Source organism: Camelina sativa, chromosome 10, assembly GCF_030686135.1.
Source record: "Camelina sativa cultivar CO46 ecotype springtype chromosome 10, ASM3068613v1".
Lineage (NCBI taxonomy): Eukaryota > Viridiplantae > Streptophyta > Magnoliopsida > Brassicales > Brassicaceae > Camelina > Camelina sativa.
The window spans coordinates 5,263,838-5,288,526 of NC_141889.1; the positions used below are offsets into that span (position 1 = coordinate 5,263,838).

The following is a 24,689-nucleotide window of genomic DNA, read 5'->3' on the forward strand; positions in this document are numbered from 1 at the left end:
TTTCGTGGATAAACCGCCACCTTTATTCATTGGAAAGCTGTACTTTTGTTCATGAAGATGAGGTTGATTCAATAAAACTGGAGTTCGTATCATAAATCCTTCCACGTATTATCATTCTTAACACAAAGCTAAAAACATTACATGATCGTGACGGTCTACTTCTGTTTAGGTTCAAAACGCCAGAGATCAACAGCAATATCAACTTCTTTTCGCTTGTGGAACTTGTAGAGTTTTGGCAAGTCATACCGCAGCTGCAAAGAGAACAACATGAATAAGTCAGAATGATCAGACACATTCACATCAGAATTTAATACGATGCTTTCAAATCTTTTAAGCCCAACCTCACACAGAACTTGAGCACTTTTCGCATTGAAATCACGCAAAGCCGCCCTTTTAATGTGCTGCGAGAATGTAAAAGGCTGTTAGTAGCAAGAAATGTATTAAGCGTGAATAGTAAGTAGTTACTATATAAGAAAGAAGGAAGGCCTTGCTTACTTCTCTGGTAGATGTCTTATGCAAGGAATAAACTGCCTGTGAGGCGACCTGCATAACAAATTATAATCGATGAAATTCAGAAAACAGTAAATATGAGAGTTTCTTTGCTGTTTCTGGTACCTTCATCGCTGCAGAGAGAAACTCCATGTCAGCTCCTTTCTTTCGTGTACCAAATGGAGGGTTCATTACTACAGTATCCACAATCTGGCCTAAAACAATTCATGGAGATACAAAAATGTCACCAGTGGATTCTTCTTTTCCTTGACTAAAAAGTATAGAACGAAAGGAGATTGCACCTTTTAACTCTAACTTTGTAATGTCACACTGAACGAAATCTATCTCCACCTGCAATACTAACAAATTTATAGAAACCGTATTGCTACAACCAAAAAGGAAGACTCATTTACATAAAGAAGAACTTCAAAAACAAAAAAACCTCAAGTTCCTCTGCGTTTAGTGTTGCTGTTTCAAGAGATTGAGGATCGATATCGAATCCAATCACAGACCTGTTTTTATTAAGCACCAAAAAAAAAGATAAATCGCCACAGAGGATGAATATTAGATGCATTGATAAGAGAAAAGATGAATAATAACTCACGCTGCATCTAGAAGAGCAGCAGCAACACTTAAAGTACCACAGCCACATCCAAAATCCGCAACGACCTTATCAGTTATGTCTCCATATGAATTCTCTGCCTAAACAAGGATACAGATTCAACACACACTCACACACACACTTCAGGCTTCTTGAAGAACAGGAACTAAGCAATAGCAACTAAAGACATTACATTTCAATCATTACTAGCCTTTTATGACACCATCCAATAAAAACATAAGAGTCAAGCAAAACGCACAGTGAGATAACTACGAAAGTCCCATTCCATTCCACAGAAAGCATGAAATTAACCTCATTGCCCAAAAGGTGTATGTAAACAACAAAAGCAATAAACTTTTGAGCAGAGGAAGGAAGAATTTACAGTGAAAAGCATACGAGAAGCAATGTGAGGACCAGTTGGGTATTGCTCCAATTCCACCTGCCACACAAAATCATCAAAACAAAGTTTGTTCGACGAAATCAGCAAAGCAACAACAACAAAAAAAAAAGGCTCAATTTTTATAATTCAATAGAAAGAAAGAACAAATATTTTAACATACTTTAGGATTAGAGAACTGTTCAAGATCACCCAACAAGCCTTCTAATTGCTTCAGCTTCATCTTCCTCTCCGGCGCTTCTGACTCTGAATACTGCAAAAAACAAAGCAAGTCAGAAAAGTCCTCCGCGACTTATAAAACTCGATGCTGTTAGGCCCATTGGGCTTTTTCTCTCTCTCAAGGAGATAAAAATCCATTGGGCTTTTTATTTCGTTTCCTCTGTCAAAGAAACAAAACCCCACATTGCCTTCTTGATCGAGGTTTCTCTGGCTCTTCCCTGAATCGCGTCCGTCGTTGAGAGAGATGTGTCCTCGAGCAGCTCATTCATGCGAAATCTGCAAGAAAGTTGTATCCAGATACAAGTGTCCTTCTTGTATTCTTCCTTAGTAAGTCTTCCTCTTTCTTCTTCTTTCGTCTCTCTGTCGTTTATATTTAGGTTTTCATCATTGTTTCTTACTTGGGTTCTGTGGCTGTATCTCCCAGCTGTTCATTGGCTTGTTTCAAGATACATAAAGGTGAGTCCTTTTTGTTTTCTTTTAGCTCCCTGATTGATGTTAATATCTAACTAACTGGGACCTTTAAAGTGTTCGACTTTGTAAAATCGAATTCAATGAGTGTCTCTACTTTACTTATTTAAGCTTCGATCTCGAATGACTTATTTCATTGGACCCCAAATAGAGAAAATTTGTTTGTGTATCTGTTTTGCTTCAATGAAAGTTTTAGCTGAACAGTTTTACTAAGTAATCTCTGACTAATGGTGCAGAGACTCCATGTGCTAAGCCTTCTTCAACAGAGGATAATCCAGGTTAGTGCATTTTAGTCATTAGTTGTTTGTTTTGTTTTGTTTGGTAACTTGTTCAATGTGAATCATTGCTTGAGTCATGATCTGGTTTTGTAGCAGCTTCTCCACCAAAGGAGGAAGTCCCGGTTGAAAGACCGGTACATGTTGGGGAAGCTACTACTGATATTGTTGAAAAGACACAGCATAAGGCTAGTGGTATGGCTCTTCCTAACTTTTTAGTCGCATTTAGATTCATGGGATGAGTGAGTTTCAATACCTCTAAAGTAGCATTAGACTATAAAACGTTTGAACCTTTGTTTTGTAGCTGCATCTCCTGCCAAGGAGATTCCGGTAGCAAGACCGTTACATGTAGAGGAAGAAAAGTTTGTTTTAGAGAAGGCACAGCTTGAGGCTATTGGTAATGGCTCTTCCCAACATAACTCTCATATAGATTAGTAATTGGCGAGTTTCAATACATTTTCTCAAGTTATTCGATAACAAACGTTTCTATATATTTTCAAAATCTGAATACTTTTTGCAGCTTCTTCTAGTGAAATCCGAGAAGCTCTAAAGGATGAATCCCTTCAGAAACTCATCTACAATATTGATAGTTCTTCCAACCCGTTACAGGTAAAATCTCATTTTGTGTCAAGGTTTGGTTCGTTATTGATGTCAGTGACAAGATTTGACGAAACTATTTGTGCATCTATCAGGAACTCGATGAAGCGATGAGGGTAGAAGCATTCCGCGAATTCACAGACAAGGTACATACACAGTCTTTAAAAGCCTTCTCACGAATTTGCAATAATCAATGACCAGCAAAATAGCCTCTGCCAAGTTTCTCACTTCGTTTTTTTTTTTCCTTTTCAGATTCTATCAAACATTTCCAAGAGTAAATGACAAGCAGTGATCGAAGTCCCTTCAGAACATAAGTTCCTCAAGTACTCTTGCTTAGTGTGTTTGTTACAGTTCAAGTGAAATGTTTATTGGCTATAAAAAACGACGTCGCCGTTTTGGTGTATCTAACATCTCTTCTGTGGCGTACCTTCCAACATGTATATATTGACACCCTAGATTCCACATTCCCAGATAGTGACATTTACAGAAATAAGGGGAAAAGTACTAAAAAAAGCACTCAATTTAACCTTAGAAAGACAGACAACATCTACATGCTTGCTCACTGGTTATTATATTCACATTTATGATTTGTTTGGAGAATGATCCTTTTTAGCTCTACAACACAACCTGAACACAATGGAGGTGCATTTGTCAGAAGAATCTTGACCATTAACTTATCTCGCAAGAAAATGGTTGGTTATCCTCAAGTTCCTTGCTACTACTCTGCTGTGATGTTGTTAGACTCTTATATGAGAACTTTTTTAAAAAGGACCTTGTGAGCATCAGGAGGTGGTTATTGCAACTGGTGGAGACCAAACAAACTGGCTATAGGGACTCATGTAAGTCCAAAATCGAGGCTGGTTCAACACTGGGGAAACACCAGGCAGACTTGGTAAATGGACTCTGGATGAGTCAGAAGCTTTGGTGTGTTGGAAAAGGGCAGTGCCGTGCTGGATATGATTTAAGTACAATACTCGCCATATGCTGTATCTGATATAGGTAAAAATATGTCGTTTACCCACAAAGCTCCAAGGGAAACACCCAGGACCCAGATTCGTTGATTTGCGAGTTAGAAACCCTTATAGTGGTGGGTCACATTGCGTGAATATTTTCTTCTCCATTGTCTGATTCCATTTGATTTTGTGCTTAGATAAACTCCATATCTCTCTCTCTCTCCCTGGAAATGAGTGTCTTCGTGCGTGCTATGACTTTTGGTATATTCCCAAATGACGTCAACAACTCCATTGATCACACTCTCATAGCTCCCACATGTACGTGTAAACAAGAAACATCAGAAAAAAATATATATAATAATAGTGAGATTTTTGTATCAACCTTAGGAAACAAACAGACTTCTTCTCACACCATCCTCTCTGCAATATCAATAAAATATTTAGTCATTTTGGCGTTATATTTCAGAACATGTTTTTTTGAGTTTTGACGCAGCTACTACTTCCCAATGCTATATATAAATATTTCTTTTGACATAGGCGATGTTAGCCAGTCAAAATGGCACTTTACACTTGTAACATATAGTCTCAACATTTCAGCTATTACTTTTGCTCCTTTTCTATGTATTGCCATGATAGTTTTTCTAGGGAGTTCAAGGTTAGGGTGTAATGCACAAACATCTCTCTTCTCTTTGCCCACCTTGCAACCTGTATACATTGACACCATAGATTCTACGTTCTAACATAAAGGGACCTACATTAACCTTACACAGACTGACAGACATAACATCTTTCTACTTGTTAGCCACTTTGGTTTTCTTCAAAATTGTGATTTCCTTGGAGAACATCAACCTGCAACCACACAAAGAAGATGCCTATGTCAGTATCTTGACCATTAACTTATCTCGCAAGAAAATACTTCGTTCCCTGATTCTTACTAACCTGTTGGTTGGTTGTCCTGATCCTCAAGTTCCTTGCTAGTACTTGCCTGGCTTACACTCAGCTGTGATGTTGTTTGACTCTATACGAAACAGTTTTTTAAAAAAGACTTTCGTGAGCATCATCATTCCTATGGAAGAGAGGAATAGCACAATGGATGCTGGGAAAAGAATTACCTGCGATGGAGGAGGAGGAGGTTGTTGCATCTGGTGGGGACCAAGAAACTGACTATAAGGATTCATGTATGCCGGAAACTGCGGCTGCGGTGTTGGTAAATGAACTGTGGATGGGTCAGAGGTCTGAATGTTTGGAAAAGGGTGGTGCGGTGCTGGATATGGTGGATCCGCAATATGAGGCGGCATAGGTGAAGGTATAAATGGAGGTCGATTCATACCCATCATCCCCATGCCCATCTGAGGCATGAACTGTTGCATATTCCCTGCATTCGTCACAGGCGGCATGGTACCTTGTCCCCTAGATATCATCTGGCATAACAACATCGATTCAGATATTAAATTCTCAGTCATGTCATGAAGACATATATAATCCTGTAAAGTTGTGAAGCAAAACAGAAAAGTAAGACCTCAAGAACAGGGCATGATATGTGGAATCAGTTATAAGGTCATCTCATTTAATCCAAGAACCAGTATTACCAAGTAGAGAGACTTATAAGATTTGCAATTATCTCCCATGAAACTTTATAACCCTTCCAAGAAGACAAATCTGCGGACATTAAACCTAAACTGTTTAGAAAACAAAACCTGCTGAGAGGTCGGTAGGTAGACACAAAAACAAAAACTCTAGTCATCCCCACAAAACTAGATTCATCTAAGCTATGTCCATGTTCAAACACACATTCTGCTGTTGTTGTTGAGGGCATACCTGTATTTGGCTATGTAGTTTTTTCACGAACTGAATAACATCCTCCAACATTGAAGCTCTATCAGACTGATCAGAGTATATAGACAGAACAAATCTGAATCAGAAACAACCTTACGTTTCATAACAACAAGTTATATAAAAAAAAAATTGTGAACGACACCTTTCTGGAGCCAGGAATGAGTTCTTGCAGAGCGTTCATCTTCTCGTTGATCTTTTCTCTCCGTTTCTGTTAAAAACAAAACAAGTTTCAATGGAGAGATGAAACAGAGAGTCCATTGTTGGAAACCATAAAGGAAAATCTAAGAACCCTTTCGGCGAGGTTATGCATTTCTGCAGCTCGTGACCTCTTCCTAGATTTTGAAACACGAGCTTCTTCAGTTCCCTGTACGCCACGAAACATGCATGGAAAGGTTAAGTCTTACATGGGCGCGCAGGTTAAACCTATCGGAGCTGTGACACACCTGAAATCCGGCAACGGTTTCCTCTCTCTCCTTTCGCTTCCTGTCTTCGGCAATTCCCATCTCAGTCGCTGGTTGTACCTGAATCGGCTCTGTTTCGGCCTTGCATACTCCTGACGTTGGTGTTCTGGCCGTCTCAATCGCCACAGCCTTTCCGTTTCGATCAAGACCGGGAACTGCAAAAGTATGCGACACTCGACTACCCGTGCCCTCCGTCGCTGGTAGTACACATGATTCAATTGCAGAAGACGACGGGGTCGCGCTCGAGCCCACCTCCATGGATGGTCCAGCTTCAACTCGACCGCCGGTAAACATGTTCCCTCTTAGCCTTGAGAAGTTCGTAGAAACTTGACCGGTGGGTCTATTTTCCGTCAGAATGTACTGAGCACTAGGTGCTGGTTGTGCCAGAGAGGCCAAAGTTTGCGGGAGAGTAACCGAGGATGACGTGGTTGCGCTCGAACCAACCTGCACCGGGATCGATTGTCCAACTTCCACTCTACCGCTGGTATATATGTTCCTTCTTAGCCACGAGAAGTTCATAAGATTCTCCACCCTTGTCACGGGCAAATTATGACCGATGGGTCTCTCCGGCGGCAGAATGTACGGAGCACTGGGTGATGGTGCCAACGAGACAGAGCTTTGTGGATGAGTAGCGTGAGTGGAGGCGACGCCAGGGTATAAAAGTTCGGAGCAGAAATAATCTTGGTGGTAAGAATGGTAAAGCCAAGACGCCATTTCATCTTCTTGAATGAAGAGATTCTGATGATGCATGTAAGGCTGAGGTTCAGGCTGCGGAAGCTGAAGAGAAACATTTTCTTCTCCACCACCACCACCACCGCTTCCACTGCCACGGAGAATGGTAGGAGGACATGGCCGAGGAGGAGGAGGAGAAGAGGGTCTTTGTGTATGGCTTCTTTGAACTACTTGACCACTCTTCCATACGAGCTCCAGTAAATCATCTTCACCCCTAAATCTCAAACAAACCATATATTTAGACAGCAAAAAGAAAAGAAAAACTTGCAAAAGTCAAAAGGAATCTTACATGATGGATTGGATTTGTCTGACCAAGAAGAGGAGGAAAAGGTAGAATTAGAAGAATGTGAGAAGATATCATCATCGTCGTTGGTTTTTGAAGTAGGGAACAACAACTATTTATATAAATTAAGACAACAAAAAAAGAAAAAATAAAAAAATTTCTCAGACAAACCCAAAAACACATTTTTGTGATTTTTACCATTTATCAGAAATATCTATATTTTTATATGTATGAATTGTTCAAAAGGAAGAGAATTTTGTCTCGTTTAACCAGAAAGCTCCAAAAAACCAGTTAGTGAACAGTTTAGATATAAAATGTTTTTTTGGGTCAGATAAGTTGAGTTTCTTTCTTTCCCCTTCTACTGATTAAATCATCATCCTTGTCATTCCCAAATTTTATGCTATAGAATGTCTATTTCAGGAACTGCGGATAAGGTCTCTATCTCATTTCCGGACACATGTGTCTCTATGCATACAATGAATGTTTTCAGCATTACACAATGACGTCGTCACTCTTCGCATCGACTCTTTTATTTCTCCACTTTCGTTTCTTGCTCATTATGGAATGAAACAAAGAAGCTAGTACTAGTATATATATATATATATATATATATATATGTTTTTATTTTATAACAAAGACAGCATCTTCTTCTTAGTATGCACGAACAATATCAATAAAACATTTATATATTGACTCTGCAGCGTCCTGTTTTTTTTTTTTTGTTTTTGGCTCAAACTATGTGTCCTTATCTTTTCGATTTCTTTTACATATATGTGTGACGTTGATGACTTTCAGCCAAATGTATTTCTTCTTTTTTATTTTCCAAAAACAATATTGTTACATGTGTTATATAAACATTTCTTTTGACGTAGGATGACGTCAGGCCATTCGAATAGACACAAATACATGATTTATGCTTTCGTAGGATGACGTTAGGCCATTCGAATACACACAAATACATGATTTATGCATGCTTTAGGGCATTTTGATTCCTCATCGTCGTCCGTATATATATCTGTCACATTAGTCATAGGCAACAGTCTCCAACTTAAGGAGTTGTTAGCTGAGTCTTTTGAGTGTCTGCATTTGGCTTTTAGTGTTTGTGTTTAACATGTTTAAGTTTTGGTTTTCGCTAACGCACTTGTTTTGGTCTACAGTGATTGGTTGCATTTGTAACATAAAACGAGGATGGTCATGTACTTTGGCTAAGTCATTGTGTTTTTAATTAGTTATGGTCCACCTTGCAAGTTTGCAACCTGTGTATATATATATTGACCACCTCGATTCCAGATTCTGACATTTGCATAAACAGGAAAATAAAAGTAAAGAAGACCTACCTACCTACCTACCTTTAACCTTAAAGAGACCAAATCTACATGTTAGATATATCTCTTATTTTCAAAATTAGTGATTGCTTGTGAACTTATCTTTTTTCAACTCCACGTGCATCAACCTGCAAAGACACAACGTAGATGCATCTGTCAGAATATTAACCATTAACTTGTCTTGCAAGAAAATCCTGTATTCGCTGATTTGTACTAACCTGTTGATTGGTTGCCCTGATCATCAGGTTCTTTGCTACTACTTGCATGGCTGAAATAATGCGATGTTGTTTGACTCTATAAGAAAATTTTATTAAGGACCTTGTGAGCATCATCATTGTCTTGTAGGAACAGAGGAATAGGCACAATTACTAGGAAAAAATTACATGCAATGAAGAAGGAGGTTGTTGCATCTGGTGGAGACCAACAAACTGGCTATAGGGATTCATGTAAGTCGGAAACTGAGGCTGGTTCGAAACCGGGTTAGGCTGAGGACTTCGTAAATGGACTCTAGATGGATCAGTAGGGTAGCGTGGCGCTGGGCATGACGATGGACGACCTACACCCGCCACATGAGGCGGCCTAGGAAAAGGTGTGCCCGAGAAAGGTATCAATGGAGGAGGCCGGTTCATATTCATCCTCATGTGGGGCATTACCTGAGGCGTATTCTCCGCAGACATCATTGGTGGCATCATACCTTGTTCCATCGACTTCATCTGGCAACATAACAACATCGGTTCAAATAGTAAATTTCAGCCATGACCTAAACATTCTTCAACGTTTATCAACATAACTAGATTCATTTCTAAGCTGTTTCCACGTTCAGACACACATTCGGTTTTGGAGGGCATACCTGCTCTTTCATCTGGACCGATTTCACGTACTCGATAACACTATCCAGCGTTGAAGCTGTATCCTTCTGATCAGAATCAGGTCATAGCACAGAATCAACCTTATGTTTAATAACAATTACGGTATTTACAAAAAAAAAAGATTGTGAATAACCTTGCTGCATCCAGGAATGAGTTCTTGCAGAGTCTTAAGCTTCTCGTTAATTTTTTCTCTCCGTATCTATTATAAAACAACAAGAAGTTTTAAAGGAGATGAAAAATAGAGGAGTCCATTGTTGAAACTCAGAATCTTGAAAATTCTAATGGAAAGGTAAGAACCTTTTCGGAAAGGTTATGCATTTCTGCAGCTCGTGACCTCTTCCTAGAATGTGAACCACGAGCTTCTTGAGTTCCCTGTACACCACGAAAAAAATAAAAGATAAATAAGCATTGACTTGTAAAATGCATGGGTCAAGTGACTAACACGCGGCGACAAGACAAAGACTAAAGGATCATCTAGAATCTATAGAATATTCTTTAAGTATCATTCAATGATAGAATATTATGTAACTACCATTGTAATTATTATGAGAGTCAATATAGTGTTTTCCTAGACACAAACGTGTTCTTCTGTCATCAACTATCATATACATGAGTCATGAGTGCGCAAGTGAGCCTATTAATGGAGCTATGAGCCTATGACTCACCTGGATTTCGGCATTGGTTTCTTCTCTTCCCTTTTGCTTCCTGTCTTCGGCAATTTCTGTAGCTGGTTGTATCTGAATCGGTTTTGTTTCGGCGATCGTCTCACAGAACGTTGTCTCAATAGCCACCTTTTCGTTCCGACGACTAGGAACTGCAAAAGTGGGCGACACTCGACTCTTGGTGCCCTCAGCCGTCGCTGGTATTACACATGATCCAATTGCAAAAGACGACGGGGTCGCACTCGAGCTCATCTGCATGGACGGTCCAGGTTCATCTCTACCGCCGGTAAATATGATCCCTATTAAACTCGAGAAGTACTTCATAAAATTCTCCGCCCTTCTCACGGCCAAAACTTGACCGGTGGGTCTCTCCGGCGTCATAATGTACTGAGAACTAGGTGGTGGTAGTGCCATGGAGGCCGAACTTCTTTGGGGGAGAGTAGCCGGTGTCATGGAGACGCCGGAATAGAAATAATCTTGGCGATTAGGATGGTGAAGCCAAGAAGCCATTTCGTCTTCTTGGTTGAAGAGATGATGATGCAGGGGAGGTGGAGGCTGCGGTAGAGGAGCATTTCCTTCTCCGCTTCCGCTGCCGCGGAGAATGGGTAGAGGACCGGAGGAGGGTCTCTGTGTCTGCTGGCTGCTTGGAACTACTTGGCCACTCTTCCATAAGAGCTCCACTATATCATCTTCACCCCTAATCTCAAACAAAACCACAAACCCTAAAATCATATACTTATCAAGTTGCATAAACATGCAGGTTAAGAAAAATATTCGAAAATGAACTTACATGATGAATTTTCTTGGGAGATCAGATCAAGGAGGAGGAAGAAGTAGAAGAATGTGAAATAATATAAAATTATAAATCGTCGGTTTCGAAGTTGGGAACAAAAATGATTCATCTCTTTGCGACAAAAAGAAAATATATATACAAAAGTTCTGATGATAGAAGTCGCCAGAAAAGAAAAATACGATCATATAGGAGATTTCTGACTTGTATACTAAGAAAAAACAGAAGAAAAAAATACCAAAGAAAAAGTTCTGAATTTGTTAAAAGATACCTTAAAAAGAAAGAACGAGAAACTAAATAATTTGTCGTAAGCGGTTCTCTCGTTTTATTATAATGTTTTGGCCTATAGTGGTGAGTTATTTTCTTCTACTTTTCTCTGAATTTTGTGCTTAGATAAGCTCTAAAACGTCCGATGACGTCTTCAGTACTGACATCACCACTCTTTTTTTTGTTGTTGTTGTTATCTTATGTCGTACAAAAATGGACATATAAATATGTACGAGCAAACTGGTATTTTTGCAAAGTTATTTTTGTATTGAGTACCTCAGAAAACAACAACTTCATTACTAAGCAAATCTCTTTAAGAAGAGTACAATACAACAATTAATATCCAGAAACAGAGTCTGCAGTGATTTTTTTTTTTTTTTTTTTTTTTTTTTTTTTTTTTTTTTTTTTTTTGTCAACAAGTCTGCAGTGATTGATGGAAAAAAAAAATAAATAAATAAATTGATATCCGCCTTGCTTTCCCGTATAAGCTCTTGGGTGTTTTCGTTTAATATATAAATATTTGCTTGCTTGCTCCCATGTGGAGGAGGTATCAAAGAGACCAAAAATGGAGAAAGATGTGGAGCATAGTGTGACAAAACACTAGAGTTGATGATTATGATATTGAATATGTCCACACTTCCGGCTGAGGAGAACTTATTAGTTCCGAGAAGTTATCTAAGCACAAATTTGGAGTATATAAGCAACTTGTAGAAGGAACGAAGGATATTTAATTTAAAATCGATATACATTGTTTGTTTTTTTTTCATATATAATCTTCTATCTTTATTTTCACGTGGAATGATGGTGGCCATTCATAGCTTAGAAACACTTCAACTTAAAATATTTGCAAAGTATTTATCGACAAAGATAAATGTAGAAATGGCTATAATTGCGGCTCTGGATATTGAAAAAGTTGTATCAAGCCCTTCCAAAAATTGACGAGACAATTAACCAAAACAATTGAACAAAACAGAAAATACAGAGCAGAGACAAGACTCTTCACTAGAGAAAAAAACTAACAAAACAATCCTTGGTTCCTTACCAATGTTTGGCAGACTTGCAAAATTTTATTATATATGGAAAACTGAAATTAATAAACATCATGAATAGTATCTAAAGCCGATACTGAAAACTGTTAAACTTAAATAGAGATACTGATATTACACTTAAATATCAGACATCGTGTGTCACAAATAATATAGGTATATTCCGTAAAAGATTGCTTCCTTCCTTATTTATATTCTTGAATCTAAAGCCATGATAGTACTAAGGTTCATGGGGTTCATGTACTCAACCGAACCAGTCATGAGTTGTTGGACGATGAGTCGGGTGGCTTTCTCGGTCGGGTGGAAAGGGTCCCAGAAAGCATACGCGTTTCGGTCAGGGCATAGGCTCGATAATGGGGTGCAAATGCCTCGACCGTTGTATGCTCCTTGCCCGCAACACGCTACCTTAGACGTCACGAAACCTATGAAAATGCATAAAATTAGGTCTAAAAGTGATTCAGGACACACATATACCAATTGAAGGAGTGTACTCACCAAATCTTTGGGGATTGTTGATGAAATCCGCATTCATATCAAAGGCATTAGCCCCAATGAAAACATCAGAACCAATCTCACGGTTAAGTCCCTGTAGCATTTGAACCAAAAGCGGATTGAAGATTGCTGCAGCCTGTTGCGCCTCGGGTGCACATTCTCCATTCACACTTCCCGATGAGGCAAGCTCAGCTGGTACACAACCCAGCGGTCCTGTTCCTGTCACCATCACCCTTCTCGCTCCCAACTCGTACAGCCTCTGTATCATTAGAGTCAAAAGCATTAAAAAATGGCACCAAAAAAAACTAAATCTGTAGCGTGTAACTCAAGAAAGGATACCGCAAGGATTTTCTTGTACTCGGAGATGAGAAGCTGGCTAAATTCCTCCAGAGATGATTGGCGTCTTCTTGAAGAGAGGGGGAAGAAGTAATTGTTGACGAAATCATTGCCTCCGAGAGTCATGAGGACAAGAGCCCCGTTTACAAGCTGTCTTGTTTTGTCTGAACCAATAATCTCACTCACTCTCTCTTGATACTCTTGGAACAGCTCGAATTGCCTACCGATCCTTAGTATGTTCAACTTCATTAATTATCCACACCAAAAAAAAAAAAGAGCTTAAATTAGGATCCAACAAATAAGCATTTTATTTAACTCAAAACAAGATATATTTAAAAATGAAAATTTACAAGTTTGGAGTTTAATCAACGTACTTTAAATTAAACGCTGTAAAATGACTTACAAATTGAACTCCGGTGTCGTTAAGTATCCCAATGCCGGCAGAGGCAAAGTTAGCTCCGATCAATAGCTTCTCTCCGGTGAGCTCAGGGCTAAGAATTGGTAATGTAGGCTCAGATCCAATTTGTTCACCTAAATTTCCATGCAAAATCACTTTTAATAATCCCAAAAAAAATATTGAAATAAAAATAAAAGAATTGTACACGGCGTCGTACTGATGATGTCAGGAAGGTTCAAGCCATTGGAAAAACGACCGGTTGGTCGACCTGTCGGATAATCTATTCCGTAGGGAGGAGAATCGGCACGAGCGGTGGTGACTAAGTAATTGTTGTTACCACTGTCCACGAGTGAGTCGCCAAACACAAAGAACGCTCTAGCCGCATTTGTTTGTTGCGGCAAAAGAATAAGCGTTAGGCATAACGCGGCGGACAAAAAAATCGATGTTACGTGAAAGGTGGACATGATCTAAAGCTAAAGCTTTTGGCGTTGTTTTGTAATATATGAAAAGTTACAAAGAAGATTAATTCTCCCGCTCCTCTATGGGCAAGTTCTCTTGTTTGTTATATACACTATAAAAGGTTGTTTAAATGATTTGCTTTTGTTGGTGTATGTAATAAATGTAATATCGTCGGTCGATCTACTTATGAGAAATACAAAGCTGCTCTAATTAAGAGGAAAAATGTGAAATACAGTTATCTTCAATCGGTTTACAATAAACCAACTCAAACTGAAGATAATTGTCATTTGTTATTCATATAACATGGGTGTGAAAATTATATCAGTCTTGTTATTTAAATACATGTACCAACCCATAACAAAACATAAGTTTATATATAGGAAGTTAAAGTCACAAATCTTTATTTATAACCTAAACCTATTATATATAGGACATGACCAGATTAAACCGAAGCCAAATGAAACCAAAAACAGCTTGGTCCAAAACAATAAATGATCAGCTGGCATCAAAAAGTATCTAACCACACTTATTAATTTTATTTTATATGAATATATCTATTTATATATATGATATATGTAAATTTATTATTATCATCCATACATATTTGTAGTACCAATAAAACAATATCTTCCTATGTTATAGTATATTAAAGCCTAAATTAAGTTGTGATCATCAGGGTTTAATTATTTTTGCTTGCATGTTTCAACACAGAGAAACACAGTTTCGTTGAAATAGGATCATAAAATAATCCAATCTCGTCTCCAACAGCAAGATCCATCAATCTCCATAATGCTCCAATGTAATATAAATCAGACTTATGATTGTACGCGAAGATTACATCGTGCTGGCTCCCCGTATCGTAGTCGTCAATCTTGATCTTTATACCATCTTTTTTCACTCTACTAATAATGGACTTGCCCAAATTTCTCAAAATATGGTTCTCAATATCGTTGTTATTATCAAACTCCAACGAACCTTTGCTTTTCTCGGTTAAGATCTTCCTTATTTTCCACAGAGAGGTTTTGTTTCCTTCGCATACATTTTTCAAAGTAGATGAACACGATGACTTTGCCATTTTCCTTCTCCTTTTTTTTTTCTTTTGTTTTATGTTTATAAGTTTTTCGATTAGGTGATTTTCGTATTGGATGATGTTAACATACACACCTATATATGAGAATTTTTAGATTAGGTGTGCGTACTCATTAGTTTTAAATTAATTAGGAAAAAGATATATGATTTAATATTTATCCATCACGGATTTTTGAATTGATTACAAGATGTTTTCTAATATCATCAACTTAATTGAAAATCTTATAAATTTCCAATTTCTCAATTAATTTCATATATTAAAGAACAATATAAACTACCTTTTGATTTTAAATTAATTTTGTGCTGATTCGTTTCACGCATGTTGATATATATAAAATTAATACTTTCAAATCTTAGAAAAATATACTCCCTCTATATCAGAATAGATGATATTTTAGGATTTTCACATAAATTAAGAATTTTTTTTATATTTAGCTAATAAAATGCATTCTTTATTTATAATAACATATTTTTATAAATGTTAACCAATAGTAATTCATCAAACTTTTAAATTTTTATTTATTGATTCTTGAAATTCACAATTTCTTAGCATTAATTGATTTAATAACTCTACAGAAAATCAATCTTTGTGATACAAAAAAAAACCATAGAAAATCATCCTCTATGATACATATGGAGTATTATCTTTGTGACTTTTAGTTATGGACTACAAAAATCCTTGATTTTCATTTTGTTTATAGAAAAAGAAAAAAAGTTTGAACTTTGAAGTAATCACCTATAAATACGATTATTCATTATCTTACGTATAATAAAGAGAGGAAAAACACAAACAAATAACACATGATGACATGACACATCTCTGTATATATGGTTTCTTCCAAAAACATAATAATATCAAGAGATCTAAAACAAAAAAAGCCAAGGCCGTCCAATTATACTGCCAGTTTGCAAGCATTAAACATTTGTGTACTCAAAAATCAAAATCAATAAATAAATTTAAAAAAAAAAAGAAATAGAGAAAGAGGAAAACATATAAAAAAAGGTTGTAAGTTGGGTTTTATATAAGTGGTTGTCTGTCCTTTTCTGTCATCTAACATTCACATGCATACTTAATAAAACTCCCATCCTCTGATCGTCTCCTCATACCGTTGTTGGTCATCAGCATCACTCGTAAGCTGTAGTAACCTTCTGGACTCACTTTAAGTCTTTGCAAGACTCTTTTCGTAATGAGCTTCCTTCTTATCCTAAGCCCATTTATTTTATATAGCCCACTTACTTTGTTTGCCCTCATCAATTGCAAATCACTTCTTAATAATTAATATATTTTCGGAGAAAAATACTACAAGAACACGACACCGTTTTGTATGTTTTTTTCTTCTTAACTAACAAAACAATACTACACTAATTAAGCTTCTTCTTCGGATTCTCTCTTATCTGTCAAAAACAGCTTTTTTTTTTGTCCCGAAGTCATCACCTCATTGTTCCATCAATAAGTTGGAGATCGCTGATCAGAATTTTAATTTTAATTTTGGGTGTCTCATCTTCTCCGATCACGATAGTTAAAAATGCGGCACAATTGCTGTCATGTCTCGTTCGCTTCTGTTCTCAAGATCCTGAATTTTCTCCAAGCTTTCATCGGTGTATCGATCATAATCTACTCGATTTGGATGCTCGATCAATATAACCATCACCTTTCCCCCGTTGAACCTCCTCCGTCTCAGTCTCCGGCGGCTTCATCTCCGGATTCTTCTTCTTATAATACATTCTCTTCTACTTCAGGAATTGAGATCAACGATGGTTCTTTGAAGAATCCGATCAGTTTCGTATCGGGTATCGTTCTCGGGTCTGGTGCTGATTCGGGAAGTTTCAACCTCCGTTCCTTAGATCTTCCTGCTCCATGGTATTTTCAAAAAGTTTCCATTTTTAGGGTTTTCAATTCAATCTAATTGACTAATCTTGTATGATTTTCACTGTGTGACCTTCTTATCCATTCAACTTTGCGAGAAACAAATGAAAAAAGGACAAAGCTTTTAATGCTTGACGATGATGTTTGGTTTTTTTCTTTTTTTACATTGGGATTCTGGTCAGAAGACACTGTTTGATGGGTTTTTTTATATATATATATCAATGCAGGTTCATCTACTCGTTTATGGCGATTGGGATTCTGGTCTGCATTGTCACTATCATTGGTTTCATTGCAGCTGAGGCTATCAATGGCTGCTGCTTGTGTTTCGTATCCTTTTATGCTTAGACTAGAGGGCTTCTTCACTTATATGCTTCTTTTCATATTTTTATTCTATTTGGAATGTGTTTTAGTCCTTGATACGTCTTAGTATTCTATCCTCAAAACTCTTCTGATCATAATTGAAGCGGTTCTATTGGGATTCATAGCTATTGACCGTCAGTGGGAAAAGGTGAAGGGTGTTTTTTTTTTCTTACATTTGAGAAGCTTGTTGTATCTTCTTGTGTGTTGTTTTGTTAACGGTCTATACTGGTATGTCTCTTTAGGATCTTCCTTATGATCCAACTGGAGAACTCAATAGCCTTCGAGCTTTCATCGAAGAAAACATTGATATTTGCAAATGGGTTGGCATTGTTGTGGTAGCGATCCAGGTAACAAACTCAGTTCTGACGTTTTTGAGTTATTTCATGATTCTTTTTATGTTTGTATTATTATTCATTCATGACTTGGTGTGTCAGTTTCTGTCATTGCTACTGGCTTTGGTTTTGAGAGCTATGGTTTCACCCCGGCAGTCAGAGCTTGATGATGAGGATGATTTTGAGAATCCGATGAATAGAGCACGAGACAATCTTCTTGGTCCACAGGCAAACCAGACATCTTCTGCAAGCAATATTGACAATTGGAGGTCCCGTATCAGAGAGAAGGTAAATAAAAACTAAGTTTCGTGGTCATTTGAACATTGTACCGAAGATTTAAGCTTCCTAATTCATTGTCTTTACATGCTTTCTTTTTCTTCTTTCAGTACGGATTGATCAACGGTCAGAGCCAGACTCCACCAGCTTAACTCAAAAGACCTAGCTATTGCGTATGTGGATCACTACTTTGTTCCTCTCTCTCAACTTTCGAATGTGCATAGATATTACGCAACTATGTTATTGTTTGATGTTTTTTGTTCGAAACTCTGTTTAGAATGGCAACATAGCTTTTCATTTCGGTGTGTCTGTACAAAAACGTAACAAGATTTGTGTTATAATGGGGACAACTGCTTATTGATCTGCTTCAACAATGGCTACACAGCATTTTGTCAATCGTTACAAAAAAATCGAGACACAAATCTTCCCACAGACAAAAAAAATAAACTTAACACTATCTTACATTTTTTATTGAACGTAGTTATTATATATCGCACTTGTCTCATCATCGTGTAAGATCGATAACGGCTTCCTCTATGAGATCTTGCAACAATCTCCTCTCAATTTCAATCCCAAAGTCGTCTATTTCAACTTGTAAGCTATGAGTCCATGTCCTTCCGACTATCTCATTCTTTACTAGACTCTCTGAAGCCAAACTGTTTGCGTCCATGTCCTCTCCTGAGTCAAACTTGCTAGGCTCATCTAAGACCCAGTCCTTTAACTGTGCCCACACATGTTCCATGAGGTCAAAACAAGGAGAACCATTCCCCATGCTTGTAGTTGTTGTTTCTGAAATGATGGAGTTAATACAGTCGAAAATGAGTTTACGGGTTGATCGTTGTTGTCTACGTTTGCCTTCATGGATGAACTCTTTGATGTTGTTGTTGTTATCAGGGTTCGTGTACTTCTCTCTGAGTGAAGGGTCTAAGGGACTATTTGGAAAGTGCCACCGTGAGATGAGCGGGTCATGAGAGACGGTGCAACCTCTGCTGAAACCAGCAGCTGTCAAGAGCGTTTCTATGAAGAAGTACCAGTCTTCATCCTCATGGACTCCTACCATTGCGGGTTTAGATATGTTGTCTGTGCAGGAGTCATCATTCCATGAGAGGATCCGAGCGATTGACTCGATTGGTGGTGACTTGTCGATTAGATTAGATTTAAGAGACAATGCCTCTCCTGTTGAGAATGGAACATTTTGGATTAGCGTAAGAGGGAAGTTAAGTAACATGGACCTAAGAAAAAAAGCTAAGCAACAGAGAACTAACCTTGATTCGTCCAGAGCTTGGTTGAACCAGAACATTCTGGATTGTCAACACCTTCCTCTTCAAATGGCGGAAACAAAACAGAAATTGGACTTGGCTGGTCCTGGTTTTCACTTGTATTCCCAGCCGCTGGAGGTTTTGGTGTAGTCACTTCCTCCTGAAAACAAAATCAAAATGGCTGCTGATTTAAGCATGAATGTTTAAAAGTCATCCTCCTCGAGTATATTGTAAAAGGTTTAAAGAAATGGTGGGATACCTCGCCTGGGTTTATACTTTGCTGTTGTGATGATTCAGGAGGGTGACAATCTCTAGGAACCAAACAATCTTCGCTGGTAAGCTTCACAGAAGAAGGCGTTGCTAACTGAGACGTACTGCTGTACTGAGATGCATCTCTTTTCTCCTTGCTTGCTTTATTATTCTTAAAGAAGAACAAGTTAGAGACTTTCCATGAGGATTTCAGGCTTCCCGTCTTGGTCAGCTCTCGTGCTTTGGAAATCCCCAAAACAGATGTTTCTCCGTTGAGTCTAACGTCAGAGACTGATTTTGACCTCGCAAGGATATTCAAAGAATCACTTGCCATTTCCACTTGACTTAGATCACTGGTTATGCATGATGTTGACGCCCTTGTTGCTGGTGCTACTTCGTTGCTCTCTTCCTCGGATCCAGTAGTCACTTTGGTCTCTGAGAGTGCAAGCATTTCCCCTAAGGTGCTTGAGGATCTTGGAACATGTTTATGCGGTTGGTTTCTTCCAGTTACTGACATCAACGCCCATCTTTCAGAAAGTCGTTTTTTGGCCTCTCTGCAGACAGACGACTCTGGAGAAAATGAAGCCCGGCTGAAAGAGGAAGGAGAAAAAGGACTTTCAAACCTATTTGGACAGTCCCATGAATGCCTTGAAGCTGGTGACATGATCTCTGAGTCGCTAAGGTTTCCTACTAGATCTTCATTTTCAGACTTGTTAAAGGAACTGTCATCACCGTTATAACCATTGGATAGGACAGAAGAAGACTGAGTCTCATTCCTGTGGTGACACATCAGATTTTCGCGTACTTGACGAGTAATTTCCTTTGCTACTTCTTTAGTCTCAACATCTCCAGGCTCATCAAAATACCTCGGAGATGATGGGGATGATGAAACAGCCTTTATATCTAGAGACTTCCCTAGACTAGGCTTCAAGACGACAATTCTGGTTGGCTGTACAGGTTGTTCCTCGGTTCCCCGGTTCACATAAGATGACGAGTAACCCATATCACGGTTTCCCCAACCAGTTTCTTGACTTGCTGAAGCCAATTTTTTAACTTGCTTGGTCTTCCTCCCTTGAAGCACAAACTTTTCAGTTTCAACAGCCTTTGAAGGTCTCAATACTGTGATACGCTTTGCATCTGAATGAGAAGGAACAGTGTGAAAGTCAGAAAGGTTCTGCCGAGAGAATGAATTTGATTCCTGGAGAAACTCAACAAATAGATCCTTGTTGGAGCTTAAAAATTCAAGTGCATCTTGGAACTCTTTAGATTGGTGAAGATTGTCATCTGTAACAAGGCGTTTTGCTTCAGTGAACTTTTGACGAACAAGAGCCATCTGTTTCTCAGTCGTATTTTCTTCATATCTTCCTTTTCTAGGCGAGCTATCCCTTGAGCGAGTCACCTTCTGAGGCGACTGCCACATTTCATACACATCTTTAAACTCTCTACTGAGATCCTGATACTTTTGGACCTCATTATCCATAGAAGACACAGAATGATTCGGCGAAGAGTATGAATAGCTTCTGGATTTGCTTCGCTGTGTAGCAGCAGTCTCAAGATGCATCTGGGGAAGTGTTTCCAAACCCATCAACTTAGCAACCACATTAGTTGGGCTCTGTTTATGTTCGACATCTTTTGACATTTCTCGAGCAATGAGTTTCTTCATCGGTGTACCACTTACTTTGTTAGAATCACTTCTCCTCAAATCACACATAATCTGTGCAAACAGTGCAGGCAAGAGATATCAGATGCCGTGACCATTATTAAACAACAACTCGTGCAAATAAGGACAACAATCTGAATATAAAAATTTCTGTGTTGCTGACAATGCCATGCATAACATTTTTTATTATTTAACCAAACTTACCAATTCAGCTTCTGAATGGCCTTTATAAGAAGGGCTTGGCATTCTGGTCACATCAGATCGACTCCTTGACAGAGAGGATCCTGCCAATGAACTACATCATATTAATAACACAAATAACAGATAGGTGAATACAAAACTCAGATAGAGATAAATAAAGGATAATAGGACATAAAACTTGGTCCAGAAACACACAAAAAAAATGCACTTGTTGTAATAATAACAAAGACTTGCATAGGGTGGACAAGCCAGTCACAGGCGGGAGATAGTCATTACCATCACGATGTGGTTTATCTGTAAGCAACTTGTTCCCATTAACAGCTGTTCCTAGATCAAATAGATTAACCATCTTCCCCAAACATCCTGAAATCGGACTTTCAATATTTTGAACCTTTCTGCCTCGGAGTTCATTCATTTTGGTCCCTGCAGTTACACAGCTATCAGTTATTTATCTGAGGTTTGTATCCCATCAGTGAAAAATGCACTTGTCACTTGAATTAAAGCAGGAGTCCTAGAGAGACAGAGAGAGAGTTACAAAATATAAACCTAAAAGATCCAAGAAAAGGGAAGAGAAAGAGAGCAGAAGAACATAAAACTAGTAGCAACAAAGAAGAAACAGGGCAAGCATAACAAAACAAAGACTTTGGTAAGAAGGAGGAATAAGATTCTGTAATCAGAGGGGGACATTTGATAGAGTGTCTGAACAAAAGGAAAGACAAACCAATTAACCAAATTTTCACATGACCTATCACAATCAAAGACAGACTTCTTTTTTTTTTTTTTTTTTTTTAATGCTCTGAAGTGTCTGAACACAAAGCACCCTTGTGAATCAAACTCAACTCACCCTTTTATAACAACTCAAATTCCGAGAATGGTGATAGAACAAAAACAATCCTTCAAGGCACTCTGGATCTGCATTTACAAGATTCCCCAGCATAAGTAAATCTATCTATGAGCTCAAAATTTGTCTCTCCCCCAAAAAAGGAGCAACATTTGAGTAATAAATGCTAAAACTTTGACAAAGAGAAGAGTGAATTCAATCAATAACTCGAAGAAAGCAAAAGCAGAAAAAGAACCTAATCGGTACAGAGAGAGAGAGGGTAAAGATCAGAATCTAATTGAAGTAAGAACAGGGAAAAGCAAACAAAGGAATCGAAACGAGAAAATAGGAAAAAAAATAAGCATCGGAAAGTGAGATCAGAGAGAGAAAAAGGAGAGACCTTTAAACTGTTTAGGGAGCTGACTGAGCAGAGCAGAGCAGATAAGAGAGTAGATACATCGGGAACTCCGCCGGAGAAGACACCGCCGGAGATGCTGATGAATGAAGTTGCCAAATTTGTTTCCGTGTCTCTCGAAATCTCTCTCTCTCTCTCTCTCTCTCTCTCTCTTTCACGCGCACACCGACTGAGAGAATCTCACAACGTACAGACAAAACATCGAATCAAGAGAGAGAATGGGGGAAGCTGCTTTGTACTCTCTCTCTCTCTCTTGTGTTCTCTTCTCCTCAATTATTAATTTTTTTTTTTACTTTATTTTTATAATTGCAATATCTTCCTCTTATGTTTTTTTTTGGTTTTATTACAAAATGAATAGTAATATTGAACTGGAATAATCAAGTTTTTTTCATAACCACATCGGGAAATCAAAATTTATTTTTGGTTTTTTTCATTTTTTGCAATAAGTTCCAACTAATGTACTCTTGACTCTCAGGTTTTGTAAGTTACGGTGAAAAAAAAAAGTAGGTAACAAAATTTTGTTGGTATGTTTGAGAGTACAATTATTAATACTAGTACATACTCGTCTACAGTATGTTTTTGTGACACACATAAAATTGTCCATACAAAACGATTGTCATGTTTCATAATATTCCTTAGACTAAGATTTTTGGTCGTTAAGTTAAGATCATCATTTTTTTTGTACATGCGAGAAAACTCACAGAAGGGTTAAATTGATATTCTAGTAATGATGTAAGATACGACAAAACAAAAAAAGTAGTAGCAGTATTCAATAGTATTTGGAATTATGTATTGTATTAGTGAGTGATGGCAAAGACGTATGGAACATGAAAACTATTCACATGTGTAGTGAAGAAAAGAAAATAGAAAAGAGATGTGTTTCTTAAACTCCAATGATTAAGGGCTAAAAAGTAAAAATTAGATTACATGATCATATATTTCATCTATTTCTACTTTTGGTTGCACGGATAGTTCGTCCCAACTTCACAATCACAATGAATGCTTTTGATGAAAATTTGGTATGGCACAATGAAAATTTGGTATGGCACACCAACCAAATCCTTTGCTAGCTTGTGCTACTTTCACAATTACTACTAAGTCTACTATAGTACCGTTTTTATTCATATACATTTGCATTTCAATGCAACAGTTCAATTGCGATATATATATATGTTTCCCACTAACGAGTGGAAACTTAATTAGCCTACGCAGAAGCGAATAAATATAACTTGTCCTTCACTCCTTCTGATCATGTATGGCCGAGTGGGCAATTGAATGATGATCCAATTTCTGTATTGTCAGATTATCGTTGGTTATGGATGTCGGTTAACCCCATACAATTTATTGTTTCGTATACAATATAGTACATACTTATAACCAGTAACGAGCGTGAGATCGAAATCAAGACAATGTGTAGAACATACGTAAGCCATATGGCCATACATGATCAGAAGAGACGGTACGCTAAACAAGAATCGATATATGGTTTCGAGACTAATAAAAAGATAACGACTAGACTACTTATCGTTTCATTATTGGTTCTACATGTTTTATATACATTAATCAACTTGGGACCAAATAAAAGAAAATCTGAAATGGACCAGCCAAAATATACATCTTTAATATAAATTAATAAAAGAACCGATTACAGAAAAGAGAAATAAAAACATAGAGATCGTCAGAACATTATGCATGGCTTTATCATTTATCAAGAAAAAAAAAAAACATTATGGCTTTAACTGATAACAAAGTAAAAAGCTCCGCCTATTAACGATTTTTTCAGCCACAAAATTATAAGTCTCTTAAATCCACCAAATATAGAACCATATTGATATACTAGAAAGTAGTCCACGCATCGCGTGGTTTATGTATGCATTATTAACTTAAAATAAAAAAATAAAGTTTCTATTCAATTATATATGAAATTTACATATATAATTGTTAATATATATCTTGAAAAATAATATTTATAATACTACGGTTCAACTACAATTTATAATATATATGTTATATATTGTTTCATAGAAGGGTCATGAAAAAAAAAAAGTTAAAGTACATATTACTAAATATTTTTGATTACAATATATTGTTGAAATTATTTAAACAGTATGTTACTATAGTAATAAGACCATTACTTATAGCAAAGTCAACTATATATGGTATTTTCGTTAAATAGTTAAGATAAATTATATTTTTTTCATTTTTGG

At 37.5% G+C, this 24,689-nt stretch overlaps 8 protein-coding genes across 14 annotated transcripts; 2 read left to right on the forward strand and 6 right to left on the reverse strand.

Annotated features, from left to right (window-relative positions):
• Nucleotides 1-1,860, reverse strand: LOC104717312 (uncharacterized). Its single transcript, XM_019230868.2, has 9 exons — nt 1,651-1,860; nt 1,473-1,529; nt 1,094-1,191; nt 932-1,001; nt 792-840; nt 616-704; nt 496-543; nt 342-401; nt 1-251 (listed from the first exon to the last, which is right to left on the reverse strand). The coding sequence occupies exons 1-9, from the start codon at nt 1,708-1,710 to the stop codon at nt 156-158; spliced, it is 627 nt and encodes a 208-aa protein (XP_019086413.2). The 5' UTR covers nt 1,711-1,860; the 3' UTR covers nt 1-155.
• A 32-nt stretch (nt 1,861-1,892) lies between these two features.
• Nucleotides 1,893-4,193, forward strand: LOC104717313 (uncharacterized). Of its 2 annotated transcripts, none has more exons than XM_010434858.3 (9): nt 1,893-2,033; nt 2,131-2,162; nt 2,411-2,452; nt 2,546-2,644; nt 2,754-2,846; nt 2,970-3,058; nt 3,142-3,192; nt 3,299-3,738; nt 3,816-4,193. In XM_010434858.3, exons 1-8 carry the CDS (start codon nt 1,951-1,953, stop codon nt 3,326-3,328), a joined length of 519 nt encoding a protein of 172 aa, XP_010433160.2. In that variant the 5' UTR covers nt 1,893-1,950; the 3' UTR covers nt 3,329-3,738; nt 3,816-4,193. The 2 variants fall into 2 exon arrangements, with proteins under 2 accessions (XP_010433160.2, XP_010433161.2); XM_010434859.3 differs by having other exon boundaries at nt 2,549-2,644.
• A 349-nt stretch (nt 4,194-4,542) lies between these two features.
• Nucleotides 4,543-7,399, reverse strand: LOC104733248 (putative transcription factor bHLH056). 3 transcript variants are annotated; one of them, XR_015568805.1, is made up of 9 exons: nt 7,318-7,399; nt 6,279-7,242; nt 6,125-6,199; nt 5,978-6,043; nt 5,818-5,883; nt 5,519-5,658; nt 5,112-5,420; nt 4,939-5,017; nt 4,543-4,848 (listed from the first exon to the last, which is right to left on the reverse strand). XR_015568805.1 is itself a non-coding variant. In XM_087469668.1 (8 exons), coding segments are annotated over exons 1-8 (1,566 nt in total). In that variant the 5' UTR covers nt 7,320-7,399; the 3' UTR covers nt 4,543-4,843. The 3 variants fall into 3 exon arrangements, 2 of the variants coding, with proteins under 2 accessions (XP_087325794.1, XP_087325793.1); XM_087469668.1 differs by lacking the exon at nt 5,519-5,658; XM_087469667.1 differs by lacking the exons at nt 4,543-4,848; nt 5,519-5,658; nt 7,318-7,399 and having other exon boundaries at nt 4,934-5,017; nt 6,279-7,262.
• A 1,450-nt stretch (nt 7,400-8,849) lies between these two features.
• Nucleotides 8,850-10,899, reverse strand: LOC109124973 (transcription factor bHLH119). Its single transcript, XM_087470304.1, has 6 exons — nt 10,171-10,899; nt 9,803-9,877; nt 9,639-9,704; nt 9,487-9,552; nt 9,020-9,349; nt 8,850-8,930 (listed from the first exon to the last, which is right to left on the reverse strand). Exons 1-6 carry the CDS (start codon nt 10,897-10,899, stop codon nt 8,850-8,852), a joined length of 1,347 nt encoding a protein of 448 aa, XP_087326430.1.
• Nucleotides 10,900-12,258: 1,359 nt separating this feature from the next.
• On the reverse strand, nt 12,259-14,136 carry LOC104717314 (GDSL esterase/lipase At4g28780-like). Its single transcript, XM_010434860.3, has 5 exons — nt 13,713-14,136; nt 13,502-13,629; nt 13,102-13,341; nt 12,766-13,021; nt 12,259-12,692 (listed from the first exon to the last, which is right to left on the reverse strand). Exons 1-5 carry the CDS (start codon nt 13,957-13,959, stop codon nt 12,460-12,462), a joined length of 1,104 nt encoding a protein of 367 aa, XP_010433162.2. The 5' UTR covers nt 13,960-14,136; the 3' UTR covers nt 12,259-12,459.
• Nucleotides 14,137-14,633: 497 nt separating this feature from the next.
• On the reverse strand, nt 14,634-15,029 carry LOC147935823 (B3 domain-containing protein At2g33720-like). Its single transcript, XM_087470305.1, has one exon. It carries the CDS (start codon nt 15,027-15,029, stop codon nt 14,634-14,636), a length of 396 nt encoding a protein of 131 aa, XP_087326431.1.
• Nucleotides 15,030-16,302: 1,273 nt separating this feature from the next.
• LOC104717315 (tetraspanin-20) lies at nt 16,303-18,249 on the forward strand. Its single transcript, XM_010434861.3, has 6 exons — nt 16,303-16,904; nt 17,138-17,237; nt 17,338-17,418; nt 17,513-17,617; nt 17,705-17,890; nt 17,989-18,249. The coding sequence occupies exons 1-6, from the start codon at nt 16,570-16,572 to the stop codon at nt 18,028-18,030; spliced, it is 849 nt and encodes a 282-aa protein (XP_010433163.2). The 5' UTR covers nt 16,303-16,569; the 3' UTR covers nt 18,031-18,249.
• On the reverse strand, nt 18,208-22,829 carry LOC104717316 (uncharacterized). 4 transcript variants are annotated; one of them, XM_010434862.3, is made up of 7 exons: nt 22,468-22,829; nt 22,092-22,159; nt 21,524-21,670; nt 21,251-21,330; nt 19,397-21,100; nt 19,144-19,297; nt 18,208-19,054 (listed from the first exon to the last, which is right to left on the reverse strand). In XM_010434862.3, the coding sequence occupies exons 3-7, from the start codon at nt 21,660-21,662 to the stop codon at nt 18,384-18,386; spliced, it is 2,748 nt and encodes a 915-aa protein (XP_010433164.2). In that variant the 5' UTR covers nt 21,663-21,670; nt 22,092-22,159; nt 22,468-22,829; the 3' UTR covers nt 18,208-18,383. The 4 variants fall into 4 exon arrangements, with proteins under 4 accessions (XP_010433164.2, XP_087325795.1, XP_010433165.2 ...); XM_087469669.1 differs by having other exon boundaries at nt 21,251-21,341; nt 22,468-22,795; XM_010434863.3 differs by lacking the exon at nt 22,092-22,159 and having other exon boundaries at nt 22,468-22,795.
• Nucleotides 22,830-24,689: the final 1,860 nt, after the last annotated feature.